Raw genomic sequence first — 19,605 nt, forward strand, 5'->3', positions numbered from 1 at the left:
GCTCAATTCTGACTTTCATTTAAAGTCGTTTAAGAGGGATTTTTGTATTTACTTTACAATGTACTATGATCAAAACCACTAGCTACAGAGACAAATGGAGTTCTAATGGAGATATTCAGGCTCCTCTACAATATAGCTAATATATAATATTTCTAATTTCATTCAAATTACTATTTTGTTGTTGCTTAGATATTATGATGAACCTGAAAAAATACTGGAAATCTTATAATATGCTTTAAAGAAAAAAGTCTTGGGGTCATCTCTTGAAAGAAGATTGAGCTCTATATTCTTATATTTGCTGAACCATACCCTGCAGTGCTTTTTGAAATATAAGCGTTTAGGGGAGTAGCAGGAATAGGGGAGTTTTTTAGGTGAAACTGGGAAATATTTAGGAATAAGGAAGTTCACTCTTCCTTCTACCTTTTTGTTGCTGATGTGATTCAGTTCTAAGTCAGTTCTAATTTGATATGTTTTGCACGAAAGAAGTGTATCTAGATATCAGGTCAGATTTTGCTGTGTACTGTGATGATCTGCAAGGTTTGTCTTGGAAGTTCTCCACATTTAAAGCAGCAGCAAAGTGGATACTATGAAATTATTCCCACTCCTCTCCTTTTACCTATTTAGCTTTTAAACCTTGTCTTGAAAATTTCTGTAGCAGGGTGCTTGCCAGGCTTTACCTCCTTGGAGGAAACAGGAGATTGTGAGATTGTGGAGTCATGCTGAATGCTTGAGCACACACCAGAGAGAGGAGAATTCAATGTGAGGAATTACAAATTTTGCAAAGTTAGTTCTTTTTAATGCTGCTCCCTACAAAGAGCTTTATGTTCATACCTGACATGATTGACTCTCCTTGGGGACTGCAGACTACAAGAAGCCCATCTAACTTGAATAGTTACTTTCTTCTCTCTCTGGCACTATTCCTTGACCTTCCAAATTCTTCCCCATGCAGCATTCATTGTCTCTAAAAAAAAAAAAAAAAAAAAAAAAGGCATTTTGCTGACTTTACATGACACTTCAAAGCAGTCAGAAAGAATGATTCTAGTCATAGCTAAAGAATAGTCTTGACTACGTTTCAGCTGCTACCCTTGAAGCTTATTGTAATTTAAAATGTATATTGTAAACATGGGGTTGCATATTTTTTCACTTTCTGGTCTTAAATTCTTATGAGATCTTCTGTGTAATTTGTGTGGCTGTTGGTGAATATGTAGGAGGATAATCCTGTAGTCAGTAATATTCATGCATTCTCAATGATAGTCATCAAGTCAGTTTCATAGACAGGATAAGGTGTCTACCACATAATTTAGAAGACTTCATGTTGTGTGTTGCTTTGGTGTATAATGTGAAAAAAATCCACATAACGAAACAAAGCTCAGCTGTTTTATCTTAGAATACAACTTAGGTGACTAACCATTTTTAAAGCCACAGCTATAACCTCTAATTGGAAGTAAGTTACTGTGAATTAACTTTGATACAGCAGAAGCCTTGAACTTTTCAGTATAATATTACCTGTGACTAATTTAACAGTTGTTATGTTTGTTTTTTTTTTTTTTAAAAACCCTCTCTGCCTCTAAAGTAGACAGAGCAATATTTCTGAAATGTGGGTTTTGTATGAGAACATGCACTACTGTCAGGTTGTACATCCAGGTACCCCAAACACAGTGACTATGGATACCAGTCCGAGGATCATCACAAGAATATTGCAGATTCTCACCTCTGAAGCACTGTTGCTTCTTACAGACAGCTTGCTATCAGAGACGTCTCTTACTTTTATAAGTATCACTTGAAAAATCTTGCTAAAACGGTCATGAATATCTTGATAGTTTCCAAAGGTGCATGCATAAAAATCTTCTATGGAAAGTATTATTATGCTTGTGGCAGTTTGTTTATGATGGATAGTGACTATTAATTCACAATATTTTTTTAAATTTTTTTTTTCAATTGGAATTTTGAATTAAGTGGAGATTGTCCATGTGATATAATTAAGATTTCAAGTCCCACCTTGCTTTTTGCTGAAGGTAATGTAGAGGAAGCAAAGAGAATGAGCCATACTGCTGGGTCTGCTCCAGCAATTAATGTTGGGCAAAAACAGCACCATGCAACTTCTTGTTTTACAAGAATCTTCCAGCTGTCCTACATGCAGGTAGAAGACACGCTTGCTCTGTTACAAAGTTGATCACTCCTTGATGACAGCCTCTCAGGAATCTATGCCAAACACCTGCTGCTTTGCAAGATGCATTTGGCCGCAGCAAGCAGAAAAGTTTCTGCAATGTCCCTCATGGTTTTGAGCTGTATCTCCATGGCCAGTCTAGCAGTAGTAGCTGATACGGCTGGATTAAGATTATTGCTACATTTAATATTCTCTAGCACCAGTATTTTAGGGAACCTTGTATGTCAAGGTTGTATCTGACACGGTAAAGAAAAAGGTCATGGGGACAGCACGAGTGTTGTCTCTAGCTGTGCTCACATGCCTTCCCAGCTTGCTCAGATCATAAATTCTTGTTAAAGCAATTAAAACCAATCCAGCTAGGATCAACTTACCCCTCCCAGTTATTAAAAAGTTATATTAATTTAATCCTGTTACATTTTGTCTTAAAGAAGCTCTAAATCCACAGCTGTGACTTGGTTTTCTGACATTTTCATCTCTTTTTGTAGCTGGTGGAGATCTTCTTTTTCTTGAATTTTCAATTACTCAGGTATTTGATCAAATAAATAGTAGAGAATAAGTTGAAATGAGAGACATTTTAGATCATTGACCCATGAACACAAACCAAATGCAAATGACTGTGCTGAGCAGTCACAAAGCCAGACTTCTATGTGAGCAAATCCTTATCATTTTTGAAGAACGAAAGGGCCTCAGAGCAGTTTTTTGCCTGTGTTTAAGGTTCAAAAGTAATAATGTGCAGCAAGTGTGGATAAATAAGGAAGCAACATGTACATTTTCTTAACATGCATGAACAGAATGTTCTTTTAATCTATGCACAAACGCTATCTAATCTGGCTCATCTTTTTTGGCCTTCAAATTTACAAACTACAGGTTGCAGAGGACCTTGTTAACAGGTTACACCTCAACGCCCATGCTGACAAACTGGTGAGAACGTACAGTGCTGGCACAAAGAGGAAGCTCTCTACTGCTGTGGCTTTAGTTGGTAAACCCCAAATACTTTTACTGGTGAGTAATATTGTGGTTAAGAAAAATGGGCAACATTGAATTTTGTTGCTCTAAATTTGTGCTCAACATACACAGTGCTCTACATTGTGTATGTTGCTCTAAAGAAAATCAGGTGTTTTCCTGATCAGTGGGTGAATAATTGATGTACAACTGTCTTCTTTGTTCTGCTGTATTAATGGCTTTAATTTTATTCTCCAGTGCTCCCAAAAATAGAAAGTGAAATTGTTTTTCTTTTCCTATTTTTTTCTTCCTTGGAGCAATTGGGTGAGCAGAAGAAAAAAAGCCATCAACACAAATACAATTATAGTATTCCATGGTGCAAATACGTGTTTAATTGACCCATGTTCTTTCAGGATACTCCTAATTCTTACTAGGTTGTATTTATTTCATAAATCTGGCTAGTTCTTACATTTTGTTGCATTTACAAGTCACCCAATCAAGCAATACTTCTGAATTATATTAATTTGAATTACTTATCCCAGGTTGTTTTGGTTCTTGCATACTACTGCCCTTTTAGGCCTGACACTGGCCACTCCAGTGTGAACAATGCCTTCTGTATTGAAGATCAGGGAGCTACAAAACTTTGAGAACTGCATCATTACAACACTGCATTCTCTTTCATACCATTGCCTATTGTTTCACTAGAGAATATTGAACCTAACTTTCTTAAAACTTGGCTGGGAAGAGCTAAACCAGTGCAATAAACCTTTCAAAACAGTCAGGGGTAGGAAAGCTGCTCTCCAGAGTTCAGGGGGATTCCTGGGCTTCCAGGAAAAGATCACAGGTAAACCAGAACCAGATAAAATAGTTGTTCTCTAGGGTTTGTGTTTCAGAAGATTAGACATATTTTGCTGCTTCTAACTGCCTATTGTTGCCTCACTTCTAAGAGAAGACATTTTATTTGTGTTTTATGCTTTAACTGGCCCTTGTTCAGCTAGTAAAAGGAGGAGATTATCTTAAATCAGTGGTTTTTTCCTGATCTTAGGAAATGCTCCAACTGGTTTTGAATGTCTTTATGATAGTGTACTACTGCAAGAATCCATTTCAGCCTACTTTTTGCTGCAGGGCACAGACTGTTGCATATAGAATGAAAAGAGGAAAGAAAGATATCTAAACATGTAAAATTCTTTAAAACATTTGCTGGCTTTAGAAAGCTAAAGGAGTTTTTCAGTATTTTAAAAGGAGGATTTTTTTTTTATTATTTTGTCTGAAAGCAAAGACAGCAATATAAACTACTGAATCTGCTTTTAAATTGCACCCAGGATCATAGCTATTAATTTGGGCAACATTGTAGGTTGCTTTATGTTTATCGCATTTTATGTTTTCTTTGTTAGCAATCCACAGATAATGGGAGACTGAACTAAATTCTTTAACCTCTGACATTGGTAGTGAAGCACTAAAATTAGCTTCAAACTGGATGTTTTGTTTGCTTTATTTCTTGAAAACTTTGCTTCCAGGTTTCAGCTGGGATTCCTTGCCAAAAATACTCTGGGCAAAGCAATACTTGTCTAACAGGGGCTGACACTCCCCATGGAATTCTGCTGGATAAAAAGCAACTGGAAGAGTTTCCTTCTTCCTAGTTTTGTAGTGACAGACACTGGATTTATCAATCAAATATAATTCCTTTTGTTTCTATGAATGGATGAAGTTAAAAATTTGATTTAGGGAGGAAAGGGGGAATAGATAAAAAGGGGCAATGTGGATTTTGTAGCAGCATGTCTTTCTCCATGAAAGCCATCCAAGTGGGAAAGGGGTTTGCCAGTTTCTTTGCACTGAGTTAATGTTATTTTATCCTGTGACTTCTCTCCTCTGTGGTTGAAATAGCTCTTAAAAGGGCTGTGGGAGTAACTGGTATAAGACGTCAAATCCAAACATCTTATCAAACACTTCGATATGGGATGGGCAGTGTAAACATCTGGGAGCTATAGGACTTCTCCAGTTGTTTGTGCTCATGGCAGATGTGTATGCAGATCAGAAACAGTCACCAAATCCTTCCAGAGAATGAGAAGAGCCACTTCCAAGTCTCTCTTATCAAAAAGAGTGTATGCATATAATTAAACAGATATAATAAATACTTATAGCTATACATATTTGATATATAAAAATTTATATACAAGAGAAGCATTTATAAGTACACGTAGATTATATTTAAATATTGTTTATATATATATGCTTCTTTACTAAAATGCGCCTTCCATAAATTTAGACATTAAATTGTATGTGTTAAAGCAAAACATTGATCAGGGTGTCACTTAAGGGGCCCTCTGAAAATGTGACATTTAAAGAGAAAAATATACAATTTTATTGTGAATTGTGTTAATTCTTCATGCTGGGCAGAACCCGTGGTATGCTTTTTCCATGCTGCTGTGTCACTTTCATTTTTCCTGTAGGATGAGCCCAGCTCTGGGATGGATCCCTGCTCTAAACGATACCTTTGGAAAGCTATCCTGAAGGAAGTTCAGGATGGCTGTGCAGCTGTGCTGACATCCCACAGGTAAGACCCTTATCCCAGCAGCCAGCATATTCCTGTGCTGCAGAAGAGTATATTCTGAAAACCTGCTCAGTCTGTTGTGAAACACAGATTAATTCTTGGAATTTTATGGTAATTCTTTCCTATTCATGAAAAAGGAACCTATTTAGATCCCAAATATTTTTCATAGTTAATTTTTAAAAAATGGAGTGTTGCTCAAGGGGCTGCAGGCACAGCAAATATGATGTAAGTAATTCTTCTTTTTCCATGCTCTTTTTACTCAGTGTTGTAGTGTCTCTTCCTGCTTGGAACATCAGGTTACTTTTTTGTATTTGGCTACCTTAAAAATCCTTACAAAAGGAGGCGTGAGTGAAAAACCTTCTGATTTTATTAATTTTCTGATTTGCATCAGTATGTCAGAAGAGTAAGCTATGGCATCCTGAAGATGGATGCATCAGCAATTCTCTTATGCATTACTGGAAATGGTAGGAGAGATCCCAACCTCTTAGAAGAGTCCATCTACATTAAATACCTTGTCAGTTCTCTGATATGTTCACTGGTATATTGGTTTAATGGAGGAAACATCAATACTGTTTTGTAACATCTATAGTGAAATGAAATAAATTAAATGTTCCCTCAGGTAATGTATATATATGGTACGTATAATTATATAAAAAATTCCTTTAAATGAGGGAAAGATCATGAAAACATGTCCAGAGAAGAGAAAATTCAATAACCAGAACAGCAATCAAACATTTGACAAATGAGATTTGAAGTACAGATGAATTAATAAAGGAATGTGGCCAAACTTCCTCCAATGTTTTCTATTTTCATAATTTTTTTTAGATATTGTTAAGATGAATTTGTTGTCCCAGTCCATTTTTGATGGAACAATTCTCCAAAAGTTTTTTAGTGTTTTATTTGTGGAAGCTGAATTTTAAAATTCATGTACCTGTGTTTGATGGCCAAGTGCTTACCAGCATGCTCATTTAGGGAAAGTGGGTTATACACTGTGAGTTCAGCTCAGTGATTTTCAGGAAAAAACATGCTTTGACTTTTCAGCCCAGTATAAGAACCTTTAGTTGTCAAATGCCAGCTAAATAGAAGAGACCTGTGATCTCATTACTAATATAATGTAAACAAACAAAATCCATCAAATTGTACTAACCACACATTTAGCTCTACAAATGAATGACTTGAAGAAGACAATAAGTACAGTGTTACTGTTCATATTATTGTGCCAGGGTGAAGAAGGAGAAATTATTTTAAGCTATTTATACTATTTTCTGAAGGCCACTGGGGCTTTGAGATTATTTACTTATACAAGTACAGGAATTTTACATATGAAGTGAACTTTCATACATGTCAGCAAGTACATGTGTAAGGTATGGAGAGGGTTTACTGTGTAAAAAACGGGTTTTGAGGGCTGTTTACCTACTTTCCCGAGACAATTTTTTTACTTACAAATCTGAGACAAAACTTCTGTTTTTACTGGGCAGGAGTGAAGCTTTATCAACTGTCCCTAGAGCCCTAAATTTGTGTAATTTTGCCACAGCTGGGGAGCATTATGCCAAGAGGAGCATTAGGAGTTATTCAGTGAATTTCCTGATTTGTGGGAAGATGTGTCAGCTCTCTCCCTGTCAGTCTCAGACATCACAGTTCTCACCACAGCCCTGTCTCATTATAAAGAAATTGTTCCTAGGGCAGTACTTAATTGCCAATGTTTTTTCAGTCAAAGCACTTTGATTTGGACTGTCCAATGGCTGAGGCACATGAGACATCTCTTGTTTAGCTGTCTCAGAAGGGCTGGGGAGGGCACACAGAGAATTATTGGAACACCAAGCATCTTTGAGTCCTCTTTGGGATGATGGGTGTGTCCTGACTGGTTCCTTATGTCTAAAATGCTCCTGTGAAAGAGCTGCTTACACAATTCTGCATAATATGAAGGGTAACAGCCCATCTGCCATAAGTTTTACAAGTCAAAGCTATTATTTATCATCTGAAGCAGTCACATATAGGAGGACCCTGCTTTTCTATTGAGATGCATTTCCATTTCCTGAATTCTGTTTGGATTGTAGCAGTTTGGATTGGCTTCTGTCCTGCAATCAGGCTAAGGGTAAATTTTTCAAGGCCATGTGCTATACAAAAGAAAGGCTGAGCAAGCTTTTCCTTCTTCTCCCTTTATCCTTTAGCTTAGAATAACCATGAGCACGTATTAAAGAGAATAACAGAGTTCATGACTCCATCAGGGGCATTCCTGAGATTGCTTATGAGGCATTTGCCTGTGGTAATGATACCTTTATATTCTGATCAGAATTGTCCAATAAGGTATGGACTAAAATATAAATGATGGTTTAAGGCTCTCTTCTAGCTGTCATGTGGTAACAGCTTTTGGTTCATACTGATTAGGGTTATAACTTTGACTATCGCCCTTTGAAGCTGAAGGTTTTGCATCTGCCCAGATTATTCCACTTTAACTAAAGCTAGGTATAAATAATGTTCTCTGTTTTCACTACTAATTGTTTGGTTTTTTCCCCTTGATTTATTTCGCAGTATGGAAGAATGTGAAGCTCTCTGCACAAGGCTTGCTATTATGGTCAATGGAGCTTTCAAGTGTCTTGGCTCTCCCCAGCACATTAAAAACAGGTATTATGCATCAACATCAAATCTTCTGCATCTTTATTCAGTCTAAGAGCTGGCTAGATGCTTTAGTAGTGCTAAGGCATAAGCACTTATGACTGCTAGGAACATCTTTTTCCTGCTGTCACTGAATTTAAAAAAGAGCCAATTAGGATAACTTAGCAAGCTAAATTGACATATGACATTGCTGAAATGCTTTGTAGTCTGCATTGATAATTGAAAGAGACAGATCTGCATCTAAAATGAAGCACTTCACATAATCTAAAGAATACATTGTGAGACTACGACATGGCAATGAAATACCATTTGGTTCCTTCTGAGGGTTTTTCATAGCAGAAAGAAGCATTTTTAACGGGTCAGCAGCCAGTACGAACATCTACTTTGAACTCTCTCTGCTCCCTACCAAATTCACTGACAATTGCAGATATTTATGCTGTTTTCTGCATCCTTTTCCTGGTGTGCATAAGCCTCTTTTCTGTTTGAACTCTGCTCATGAGTTGATTTAATATCTATTAATGAGAATGTTTAATTCTGAGGATGTGCTCAAACCACAATAAAGGAAACAGGATTGGAAGCTGAGGGGAAAGTCGCTGCAACTTATAGCTAGGACATTTACATTCAGTTGTAAATGTAATTGTTAGGACACGCAGACAGTCAGCTGTGTAAGATGATACAGCTCATTTACAAGCAGCAAAGCTACACTGCTTTGTACTTGCTCAGCACTTAGCTCTCTTAAGTGCAGATGCACTTGCTATTGGGAACAAGCTCTACAGAAATGCTTTGGAATTGTCTGCCATGCTTATAAGGCAGAAGTTATGTGCTTGGGACAACTTCTTGAGCTGTGGCAACCCTTTTGGTTTTCTGGCCTTCCCTTTGGGTAGAACCATAGATCCTTGCTTCATAGCTGCATTAGCAAGATGGGCCTGACCCACACTAGCTCCCTCCTTACAAGTTTTTTTCATGAAGGTAAACTTTCAGTTAGAGATATTACAATCCAGATAGAGGAAAAAACATTGGTATCTGCATCTCTAATTCTGATGATTCTGTGTGATTGTATCCTTCTTTTCATGTTTGCACACATTTCAGTGCCTATTTGCTTCAGTTTCTGGAGGCATGAGAAGTCAATTGATTGGCAGCAGTTTCTTCGTCTTTCATATCTCGGTCTTTGCCTTTGCCATCTTGTCCCTTCCCAAATTTCCTAGGGCAGAATGGCCGGTTGTCTCGCTGGCTGGAGTAGATTAGTGAGTGTGGAGGCATCCTTTATTTCTTTTTTTATGAGAAACAGATCATATATAAAGGACAGTGTAACTCAGTATGTAGAGGACAGTGCAGATCTTAGACAGGTGAAAATGCTTTTTGAAGATGTGTGTCCCCCCCACTCAGGAAAATTGGTATTACTTGGGCACTTCAGTTGAGTGTATAAAGTTAGCTGGGATGAATGTGAGTCTTCACTTTTTATGTTTCAGATCCTCTGGATTGAGTACATGTCTCTGTCTTGTCAGCTTGACCTTGAGAGGGCAAAATCAGACAGTCCACGAAGGCTACCTTTCCCTTTATCTTATCAGTGACTTTGTAATTTTTTTGACACTTCTGAAGCTTCCTTTAGCAGCATCTTTCTATCTTCCCTCTCATGGAAACAAGACATCAAAAGCATACTCATAAGCATGCACCGTATTCATATAAATAAGGCAGTCATTTCTCAATTTGCTGCAGTGCCTCTGTAGATAAACTTCTTTCAGATCACAGTTAGTAAATCAGTGCAGAAGTATCCTGCTGGAAATGTCATAGTACTTCTTATTGAGATGATACTAGTACTGTTAGGACTATAGAGATAGTCACAGATCAGCCATCCTGGAATCAAGGCTTTATGAATGCCTCTTTCAAACTCTCTAAAGCAAGGTCATAGTAAGAATATTTGACAGTCATGTTCATAACAATTATTTATTTTAATTGTTGTAACTTTGTAAAAAGTGCACCTTTTCTGTATTAAGAATATTTCATACTGTCAGCAGGCTTGTGTTCCATGGCAGTTTTTTAATATATGTCCATCAGTGACCTTCACATGGGAAAATATATTCACTTGAGATCAATATTGCTGAGACTTTCTATACAAACTGTGTAGTTCAAGCTGCATGAAGATTTTTCATTTAAGACAGAACTAAAATCCCTTTAACTCCTAGCTTATTGATTGACTTGGTCTCCAAATTCTCCATGCTAACTGTTCAGGAACCTATTGAATGTTTTTAAAACTTTAGAACCCTCTGTTAAGAAAAAATAGCCATGAGCTTTATCAAAGGATTTAATTAAAATAATACCGTTTTCTGAATTTTCTCTCACTGCTGATACATTTTCTTGGCTGGAAAAACAAAACCACTGTAGAGAGCACAGTCTTAAAGCATGACAGACACACCTGCTAAAGCTTTCAGAAAAGACATTTCAATGTTTTCATTGGAAATCTTTTGACAAGTGCTAGGAAGATGTCAAAAACTGTTCTTGTACTCCTGTTATTTTGTTGCTTAGTCTAGCTTCCAAACATCTCTCCAATGCTTGCCAATATGATCCTTTATCATAAAACCCAGTCTATCACACACCTAACACTTAAAGTAATTGTTAGGAGATTAAAAAGCATTGTAGATTCTGTGCCAATAAAGTTCCAAACTTGCTTGAAGACATTTCCTGGTACACTACCTTGTACCATATGGAGGATGCCTCCATCTACATGAGGCGGGGAAGGGGCAGAGAAGCAGAATTCCAAAGAAATCCATTGAAACAATGAAGCTTTAAATAATTTTAAAATCTTCATCTTCTCACTTTCTGCTCTACCTGTGAACTTCCTGAAAAGATTCCAGGACTTGGAAGAGTATTGAGTGATTCCTTCCTTCCAGTTTTCCTATGATTTAATAGCCCTGTCATTCTCATTGCCATACAGAGCAAAATACTGTTTCTTCTAAAGTGGTAGACCACAAGGATTAGTAAATCTAAGCTGCTATTAAGAAATATCTACCTGGAAGGATGGATGTTTTCCTCAACAGCCACCACTACCGATATAATCAACAATAATTTCCTGATGTTTCAGGGTTTTCCTGCAATTATCTCTCTTTACTATATTCGTCCCATGCACCATCTCACAGTAAAACACTCATCACCTCTTACATTTTGTTTAAAAAAAAATTGTTTCATGAAGTAATATAAGGAAAAGCATAAACAAAATTGATTTTGTTGCATCTGATTTAATCTAAATACCAATACTCTAAAAGTTTGTATTTTTGGATGGTGTTTTTTTTGTGCTGTGTGTGAATGAATCAGGCTAGTAATATACACATTCATATTAAAGGAAAGAATGGTACTAAAATATATTAATGGGGTGATAGTTGTAGATTATCATTGGTTTTTTGTTAGATTTTACAGCTTGTTTTTTAAAAATTGTTCTTATTTATAAGCAGTTCTTGATATCCTTAAGTGTGTTTTCAATTTGTATTTACAAATCAAATTGAACAAATATTTTAAAATCAACAAGTGTCCTGATCTGACTTTGAAGATTGCAAGGAGATAAATCTAACCACTATATGAATACTTAAACCAAAGAAAACTTTCATACAGATTTTATTTATAAAAGACTAAATCCTGTACTGTAAGAAATAGAAGCATATTTACATATGATTTCATATGTAAAATCATACTACATGTGATTTTATTAGTATGTCTCAAGAATTTTCTTCCTCTTCTAAATGTAGGCACCTGTACTAAAATGTCATTCTTTCTTCCCTTCTTGTTGAATTCTGTCTTGATGGAAGTCCTCAAAATTGTTTCATTTGTTTATTCTTCAGTACCACTCCAGCCTATAGAGTCCAGATTATGATCACCTTTTTGATGGATATGTGATGAAGGTTTAATAGGTCTTCTTTGGGGCCCTGTTAAATTTGCTTCTTTGCTGTGCTGGAGAGTTCAAGGATTCAGCTCTTTCTCTCTGGCTACACTTTCAGCCCTTGGCAGATGTGAAAGATCATAATTGTGGACTGAGTACAGCTTTGTCAGATGGCAGGACAAAATTCTGCTGTGAAGGGTATGGGTGAACTCCAGGAAATGCTAATGTGAAACATAAATGCTTCATAGGGATATAAAAAGTGATGCTGCTTCTAACGTGCGAGACTTGTTCCATTTTTCCAGACCTTCTGCAAGCCTGTCAGAAAATGCTGTTCCCAAAATGTCTTCTCACTACAAATGTCAGTGTTTGGGTTTCTGCTCTCAGCTGCTGAACCTTGACTATATTTATATATGTTTAAACAGATTTAAAGTATCTACAGATGTTTATCAGCAGATTAATAACGGTTAAACTTCTATATAAAGACTTTTTTATTGTAGGTGGCAAATTTATAAACAATATCAAGAAATGTATTGGGTAGAAGAACAAACTGAAGGGCAATTTTCAAAAAGTTAGCATCTTAGTTCTAGATGTAGTTTGTCTGAGATTGATGTGTTAACAGTTGTGCCCATTAAAGCCTAATTTCAGACAACTCCTGCCAACGGAGTCAATTACTCTAAATTGTGAATGGATTACATTTAAATGCTCTCTTCAGTATTCTCCATTATACTTAATGCTTTTTTTAAAAATTCACAAAAGCATTTTCATGCGAGATACAGCTGGCCAGTTCTCTGAGAACAACATTTTGAATATTATCCTTCATTCTAGGGCCATCTGGACAGACATCTCATATCAGAAAAACCCATACCAATTTGTCAGGTGCTGGACATCAAGTCTTCTCTCAAATTTTATCAGCAAGCCATCTGATTAAATTACTCAACAATTAATTCATTTGCTATAGCTGGGTAGTGGTTTTGATTTGCCAATTTGAGATTTCCTGGCCAATGCACCAATTAATGTGGTGGGTTCGGTGCTGGCCAAACAACAGTGCACTCACTAGAATACACTTATTCATTTCCTACTGTGAGATAGGATTAGGAAGAAGGCAAAGCAGGACCAAAACTTTAAAAAGATACAAAGAAAACTTTATAAACAGAAATAAGAATTAGAATAAAATCTTCAGAACACTTCCCCTCCTCCCTGGCCCCCAACTTATTTCTTTCCTTCTAATGATGTACAGAAGAAATTCAGTCAGTTTATCATCTCTAGAATAGTTTTTATTCAGCTTGGAGTCCCAAGTGAAGAGGGAGTGGAGTCACTCTTGTCAATTTATGGAGACTTCTCCACAAGAAAACAGTTTTCTCATGGCTTTTAATTTCCATGAATAGCAGCTGCACGGAAATCTGAAATTGTGAAGTTCGTCCCATCTTTCACAGCTTTCCCACAGCTGCATTTATGGGCCATGTCAACTTATGGGGTTCTATTTTAAGTATGAGCTGTTCAAGAGCAAAGGTTCTCTTTATCTATTTCTGAGATCATCTTTATCTCTGAGAACAGAGATCTTTCCCTGGGGGCAAAGGATCTTCAGCACTCTTCTTGCTCTCTCTGTTCAAACTTCTCATGGGATCACAGCTACGTCAACATCAGCTTACTTTAGCACAGATGCCTTTTCTCATATCTACAATTTGAACACTTCATCTCCCCATACTTTCAATGAGTTACAGGGGAAAAGAGTCTGATGTGTCAGTTACATTCTTCTCATAGCTTTACAAGAGGATTTCAGCCCCAAAGTCAAGGCATCTCCTCATCCCTCCTATATGGGACTTGACTCTTTCTTCACTGACCTTGGTGTCTTCATGTTGTTCCTCTATGTATTCTCACTCTGTCCTTTTCTCTCAGCCCAGGGAGGATTAAAGGGGTCTGCAAGTCTTATCTGTGCACTTAAAGATGTATAATGGAAAATATGTTGGTAGACCATTCATATTTTACTCTTTTTTTTAAAGGCTGATTGAGAATATTTTATTGCTTTCCTCAAACCTACATGTGTAGTTTTCTTATATGGAAAAGAGAGGATTAAAATTAAAGTTCTTATCAATATTTCAGCCTTTAGTGGACGCAGTGTTATTAATTGACATACTAGCAATAAGCTCCTTACATGCTATACAATATAAAAAATTTAAATAATTTTCATTCTTCTTGACCAATAGAAAGCCTTCCTTTTGTACATGAAAAATGCATTAAGGCAGTGGATATGTAATCATGTAACATAGCTATTAGTTTGTCTTTCAAGAGGAAAATTTGAAGAAAAAAAGTTCTTAAAACTTAAAAAGCCACACAGATTAAGAGTTCAGGAATGAACAATATCTTTTGACCTCTCCTAAAACTTTGTACAATATTTATTCAGCCCTACTGTGCATGTGCATTAGAATGCCTTTTTTTTGGTCATTTTTATACTGTTTTTGACAGGATGCTGTATTGTATCTCTAAATAAATCATTAAATCAGCAGCAGCTGCTTAATAGTATGTGTTTTACTAGGAGTTTTTCAAACCTGTTCTTAAATATAGTATTATCAGCATTTATTGGATCAGGGCTTCACAAACATCAACATCTTTGTTTTCCACAGCAAGTTCTGGGAAACTTGATTTGAAATAATTACTTCCATTTTATAGAGGAGTAACCAAAGATTGGTGCTAAGTTAAAAAGGTTTGGGTAGTCCATCTGAGCAGTTTATGACTAAATATTTTACATTTGTTCAACATTGCATTCAAAGCAAAACTTCAGTTAACTTCAGCTGTAGCTGTGGGTGTTCCAGAAGGTACTGTGAGTTCCCCCTGCCAACTGGAGCCCTTGGTTTCCAGGCAGGCCCTTAAAAAGACAGGAAAGCACTAAAGAAAGTGAGTCACCACAGACCACACAGGTGTATGAAGATGAAAAGTTAAGATTTGGTTCCCCAGGGTGTTCCAGAATCATGAAGCACTCTCTTCCCTTTCTTGTCCCTTCTCTCATCAATTTGTGGTCTCATTTGCAACATTTTCTAGGCATTGCAGTAAATAAAGCCACTTGTCTGAGCAGGTACATCCAGTGTATCTTGTAAGGCATTCACAATAGGAATTTCATTACAAGGTGCTGTGTGATGATGTAATTGATGTTCATTGCATAAAGCAAATATAACTGTGGTTTAATTTTTAATTTTACATCTTGTCTCTATTAAACACTTTTTAGCTTGAGATTTGACCTTGAGGTGTTGATAAGGTCTTTTAGTAGAGATTTTAGTGTGTAATATATTGATTATTATGCTATTAAAAATCAGTACAGGCAAACCCAGTCATAGTAACACAGTGATAATGTTACTTACTCCTGCTTTTTTCACTGCTGAGCCCAAGAAGTTGATTTGAGGAAATAGTTTGGGTTTTTTATAGGCTGTACCATCAGCTTTACACAGGATTACTGCACGGCTGCTCCTGTTTCTCTGGGAGTGAAATATATAAATAATGCAAGAATAAAAAAAAACCTGATACTTGGCAGTATGTGCAGAAAAACAAGCACAAATATGGAGAGATTTTTATGTGTTACCTGTTTAAACAATTATTGAGATTTTTTTAGGGTTTCACCACATATTTGGAAATCACACCTAAGAATTTACAAGTGCACAGAGAGCAAGGCAAATTTGTACCCTCACTGCTTATAATCTGGGACTGTCTCTGTAATGACAATTAAAATATTGAATACAGAAATTAACTTTAGATGGTTTGATATGAAAGCCTGAGTGTGTGTGAACAAATAGTTCATGTACAATATACCTGAACAAGTGTTAGTCATCATTTTAATAACTGTTTTTTTATTTCTATTATTACCTTGGAAAAGTCATGATTACTTAAAAAATGATGAAACAAACTCTATGAATAGTACATGGAAGAGAGACGTTATAATTTATTTATGTCTGTTTGTTTGCATCTAATCAAGTTTATCTGTTCAGCAAGGTTGAGGTTCTGAATAAATGCAAAAGGAAATCCCATTTAAAAAGTGACAGGGTATTTGCATTTGATTTTAGCATTTAAAAATACAAGTATTAGCATTGTATTCTAAATGAATTGCAAATACAATTTTTAGCATTAAGAATACAAGTTTTTAAAAAAAATTAACTTTTTTTCCTTGGTATTGACTTGCTTTTTTTTAATGGATGAAACAATTAAATACATTGTGTGATTTAAAATTGTCTTAAAGTGTGATTAATTTGTTTTAATAATTTTATTTAAATTTTATTTTCTTTTTTCCCAATGTTTTTCAAAGTGTTTTGTTTTCAACGTTGTTCAGGATTTGTTCTGTTTGTAAATTGTATTTGTGTCTAAAGCTGTGAGAGGAATGACCTGGATCTGTATCCCATGCTTCAGCAATTAAACTGGTGTAACTAAGTTACCTTGCCTAGATGAGGCTTATTTTAGCTTAAATGATTCCGTGATTCTATTCACTTAGGGAAAGTAGAACCATGTCTGCCTGCAAATGAATGTAAACCAAAGCAGAGGGATAAACAGCACAGTACAATATTATTCCCTCTCTTTGATTTATGGCACATATTCTAAAAGATGCAATTCCTTGCAGACATTAAGTGCCAATGTTCTCTTTACTATTTCTATTTTTTTATCCAATAATGTTATTTTGAAGCAGTCTTTTGATTGAACTAGTGCATACACAAAGTATGCACATTATATTTCAATCAGTAAACTTTCTGTGAGCTGCAGTTTTTTGATGTGAATATATGTATAAATATAGCACAACATTGTCCAGGAAATGTACTCTTTAATTAGTGGGGAAGAAAAGCATATGGGTGATTAGATGCTCTTCTTATTCCTCAAAGTTTAGGAAATGGGGCCATGTTCTTCATTTCCTGAGTCTACATTCAGCAAATTTCACTGGGGGATAGAAGAGTTGGTAAATAGGCTTTGGGAAGAGTGTGATTTGATGAGCTGTTTATGCTGGACCTGCTGCAACTTAAAACAGTGGTTTCAAAGTTTAGTTTTGTTCATTTGAGCAAACTCTTAAGCCTTTTAAATGAAAATACAGATTTTTTATTTTTAAGCAAATAGAAGTCTGATGATAATGTACTTTTTCACCCTTCACATAAAACAGGTTTTCATGGCTCAAGCTTAAGAAAATCTATTGGGTTAACTCCTCCAGGGACTCCTTGTGACCAAATGCAGGCTCAGCTGTGTTTCAGCAGGGGCTCCTGTCCCCATTCAAAACTCTGAGCCAGGACCCCCAAGGAATGGGCAGAAGGGAACATTGAGAAGCTACCCTGCCCCAAGTGGCAGCTCCTTTCCTTGGTATTCATGAGAATTTTCAGCCTTTGGGCCACTAAATCCACTTCCATTACACTGCAAGGTTAAAAGAGGATCAGGAAAGTATCCAGAGGACTTCCTCAGTTTAGATTTGGTTACACTTTATTTCAGTGTGTGACTTGGAGCTTGTGTAGACACATATATGAAGTCAATTTACATAAACTATTTTTGTACTGCTGGAAGTGTGGCTGTGGGGCTGCAAAACTTCCAAGAGCTGTGGAACCATTCGGGTGATTTACCCTGGCTGACTTCCTCTTGGGGGTATTTATGCCAAAAGAAGCCTGAGATCAGATCATACACCTGCTAGCACAGTATTCTCTCTCTGAAAGTGATCAAAAGGGAAAAGTACAGGAACAAGATAAACAAGATACTTCACCACATTACTCAACTGCCTCCAGCAGTTTCTTTTTTAGAGGGTTCTTAAGTCAGAAGTGATTTTAGTGGATCCCCACCATGAGTTTTTCTGGTCTCTCATTCAGCTTATGTCAAGTTCTGACATCTAGCACATTCCATGTCAATGCGTTGTACAGGTTCTCTACATAGTGTAAGGAAGATTATTTCATCTTACTGAATTGGCATTTCTTTTCCTGTAATTTAACTCTATGACCCCTGCTCTTGCTTGAGAAACACGTGAGTGAAGAGTTATTTCTTATTTTTGTTGTTAAGTCATGATTCTGGGCTCCCTAAAAATATCTTTTGACTGCCTCATCATCTTTCTTTCATGGTGAAAAGTTTTAGCCTATTTAGTAATTCCTGGCATGGAAATATTTCCATTTCTTGCTACCTTTTTATGTTCCTTTTGCTTCCTTGTTACCCGAGTGCTCAGATACCTTGAGGACCTATGTAAATTAGAAGTGTGGACTTATAGTTTTTGCTAAGCTCCGTCTTCTGCAGCTGTTGCTGTCTTTAAATAGTCAAGTTAATTAGTTTACAGTTAATTTGAGAATTTATATTTTAGCTTCAGTCTCATGTTGGCATTTTAACAGAAAAAACACTCAATAAGATGTACTCCCAGAACCACTAATGAGGTGAAAGTCGAGCATGAACTAGGAGTTTGACTGAGGAAGAAGTGGAAGGATATGGAGAAGAAAAATATTTCATTTTGTTAGAATATTTGGTTTTGTGTGTTTGTTTATACAAAAATAGAAGTGCAGGTGTAGTTAAAGTAACATGGTAGTGCATGAAGTGTTCTCTGTTGAATCGCTATGAAGAAATGAAGAATCTTTTGCAGCAGATGGCTGCTGAATGAGTCTGCTGGCTCAACTTAGGCCATTCTAATGATTATGTCTTCCTCTTTAGGTCTTGAGGTCTCAGGTGCTAAAGGTTTGATGCTAACAGTGCTAATCAAACCAGATTGTGGTTTCCTCTGTAATTCCACTTTGTGTTTCTGAATTAATTGAATTGTCTGAAAGAGAGGAAAACAGAATGAACAAAATGGTCAACTCAGTTTCCATTTCCTCAGTGCACTGCCAAAAGCAGCTTGCTGATTATAGCAGGGGGAAATGTTTATTGTTGATCAGCTCACTCGATATGGGGAACTCTTGTACTAAAATGAAGTATAAAATCAAGGTATAGAAGCATCATAACTCGACTAGCCAAAAGAAGAAAATCTTTTAAAGTTTTTTATTGGTGCTATGCTGGCACTTATGCCATTTACAATTTAGAACTAAACCAAAGCTGCACAGACTCCTCTGTCTTTGCTAATCAGAATTTTGATTCATTTTCTTTGGAAACTTCATTGCATACAGCAATTTCATTTTATGAGACTGTTGAATGTCTCCATAAACCACCATTTTTCAAACTGTAATTCAATGGCCATTGTATAGAAATGCCAAAAAAAATGATCAGAATCAATGATCTCTTGTAAAATGTTGCCTCAGGTTAGCTGTCAACTAAATTGAATACCCTTGTTAACTATATCCATCTTTGTAACAACTTTTTTTATTGTCGCATGTATTTTTTTCAGGGATGATGCTATGCATTTAAAATATTTAATTAGAGATCTATTTAAAACTTAGTAAATCATTGCAAAGCAAATCTGCCAGACACTGCTTTGGATTCCACCTAATTCTGGATCTCTGATGAATCAGCATTGTTTGTCTGTCAGGCTACACTCTCCAGTAAATA

At 36.3% G+C, this 19,605-nt stretch overlaps 1 protein-coding gene across 1 annotated transcript in view; it reads left to right on the forward strand.

Annotated features, from left to right (window-relative positions):
- Positions 1-19,605, forward strand: part of ABCA13 (ATP binding cassette subfamily A member 13) — a 169,957-nt gene that overhangs the window by 145,693 nt on the left and 4,659 nt on the right. Inside the window, 3 exon segments of the mRNA XM_030964165.1 lie at positions 3,035-3,169; positions 5,560-5,663; positions 8,193-8,285. Of these exon segments, the coding sequence (XP_030820025.1) occupies positions 3,035-3,169; positions 5,560-5,663; positions 8,193-8,285 (332 nt within the window).

Source organism: Camarhynchus parvulus, chromosome 2 (assembly GCF_901933205.1).
Source record: "Camarhynchus parvulus chromosome 2, STF_HiC, whole genome shotgun sequence".
NCBI classification, from domain to species: Eukaryota; Metazoa; Chordata; class Aves; order Passeriformes; family Thraupidae; genus Camarhynchus; species Camarhynchus parvulus.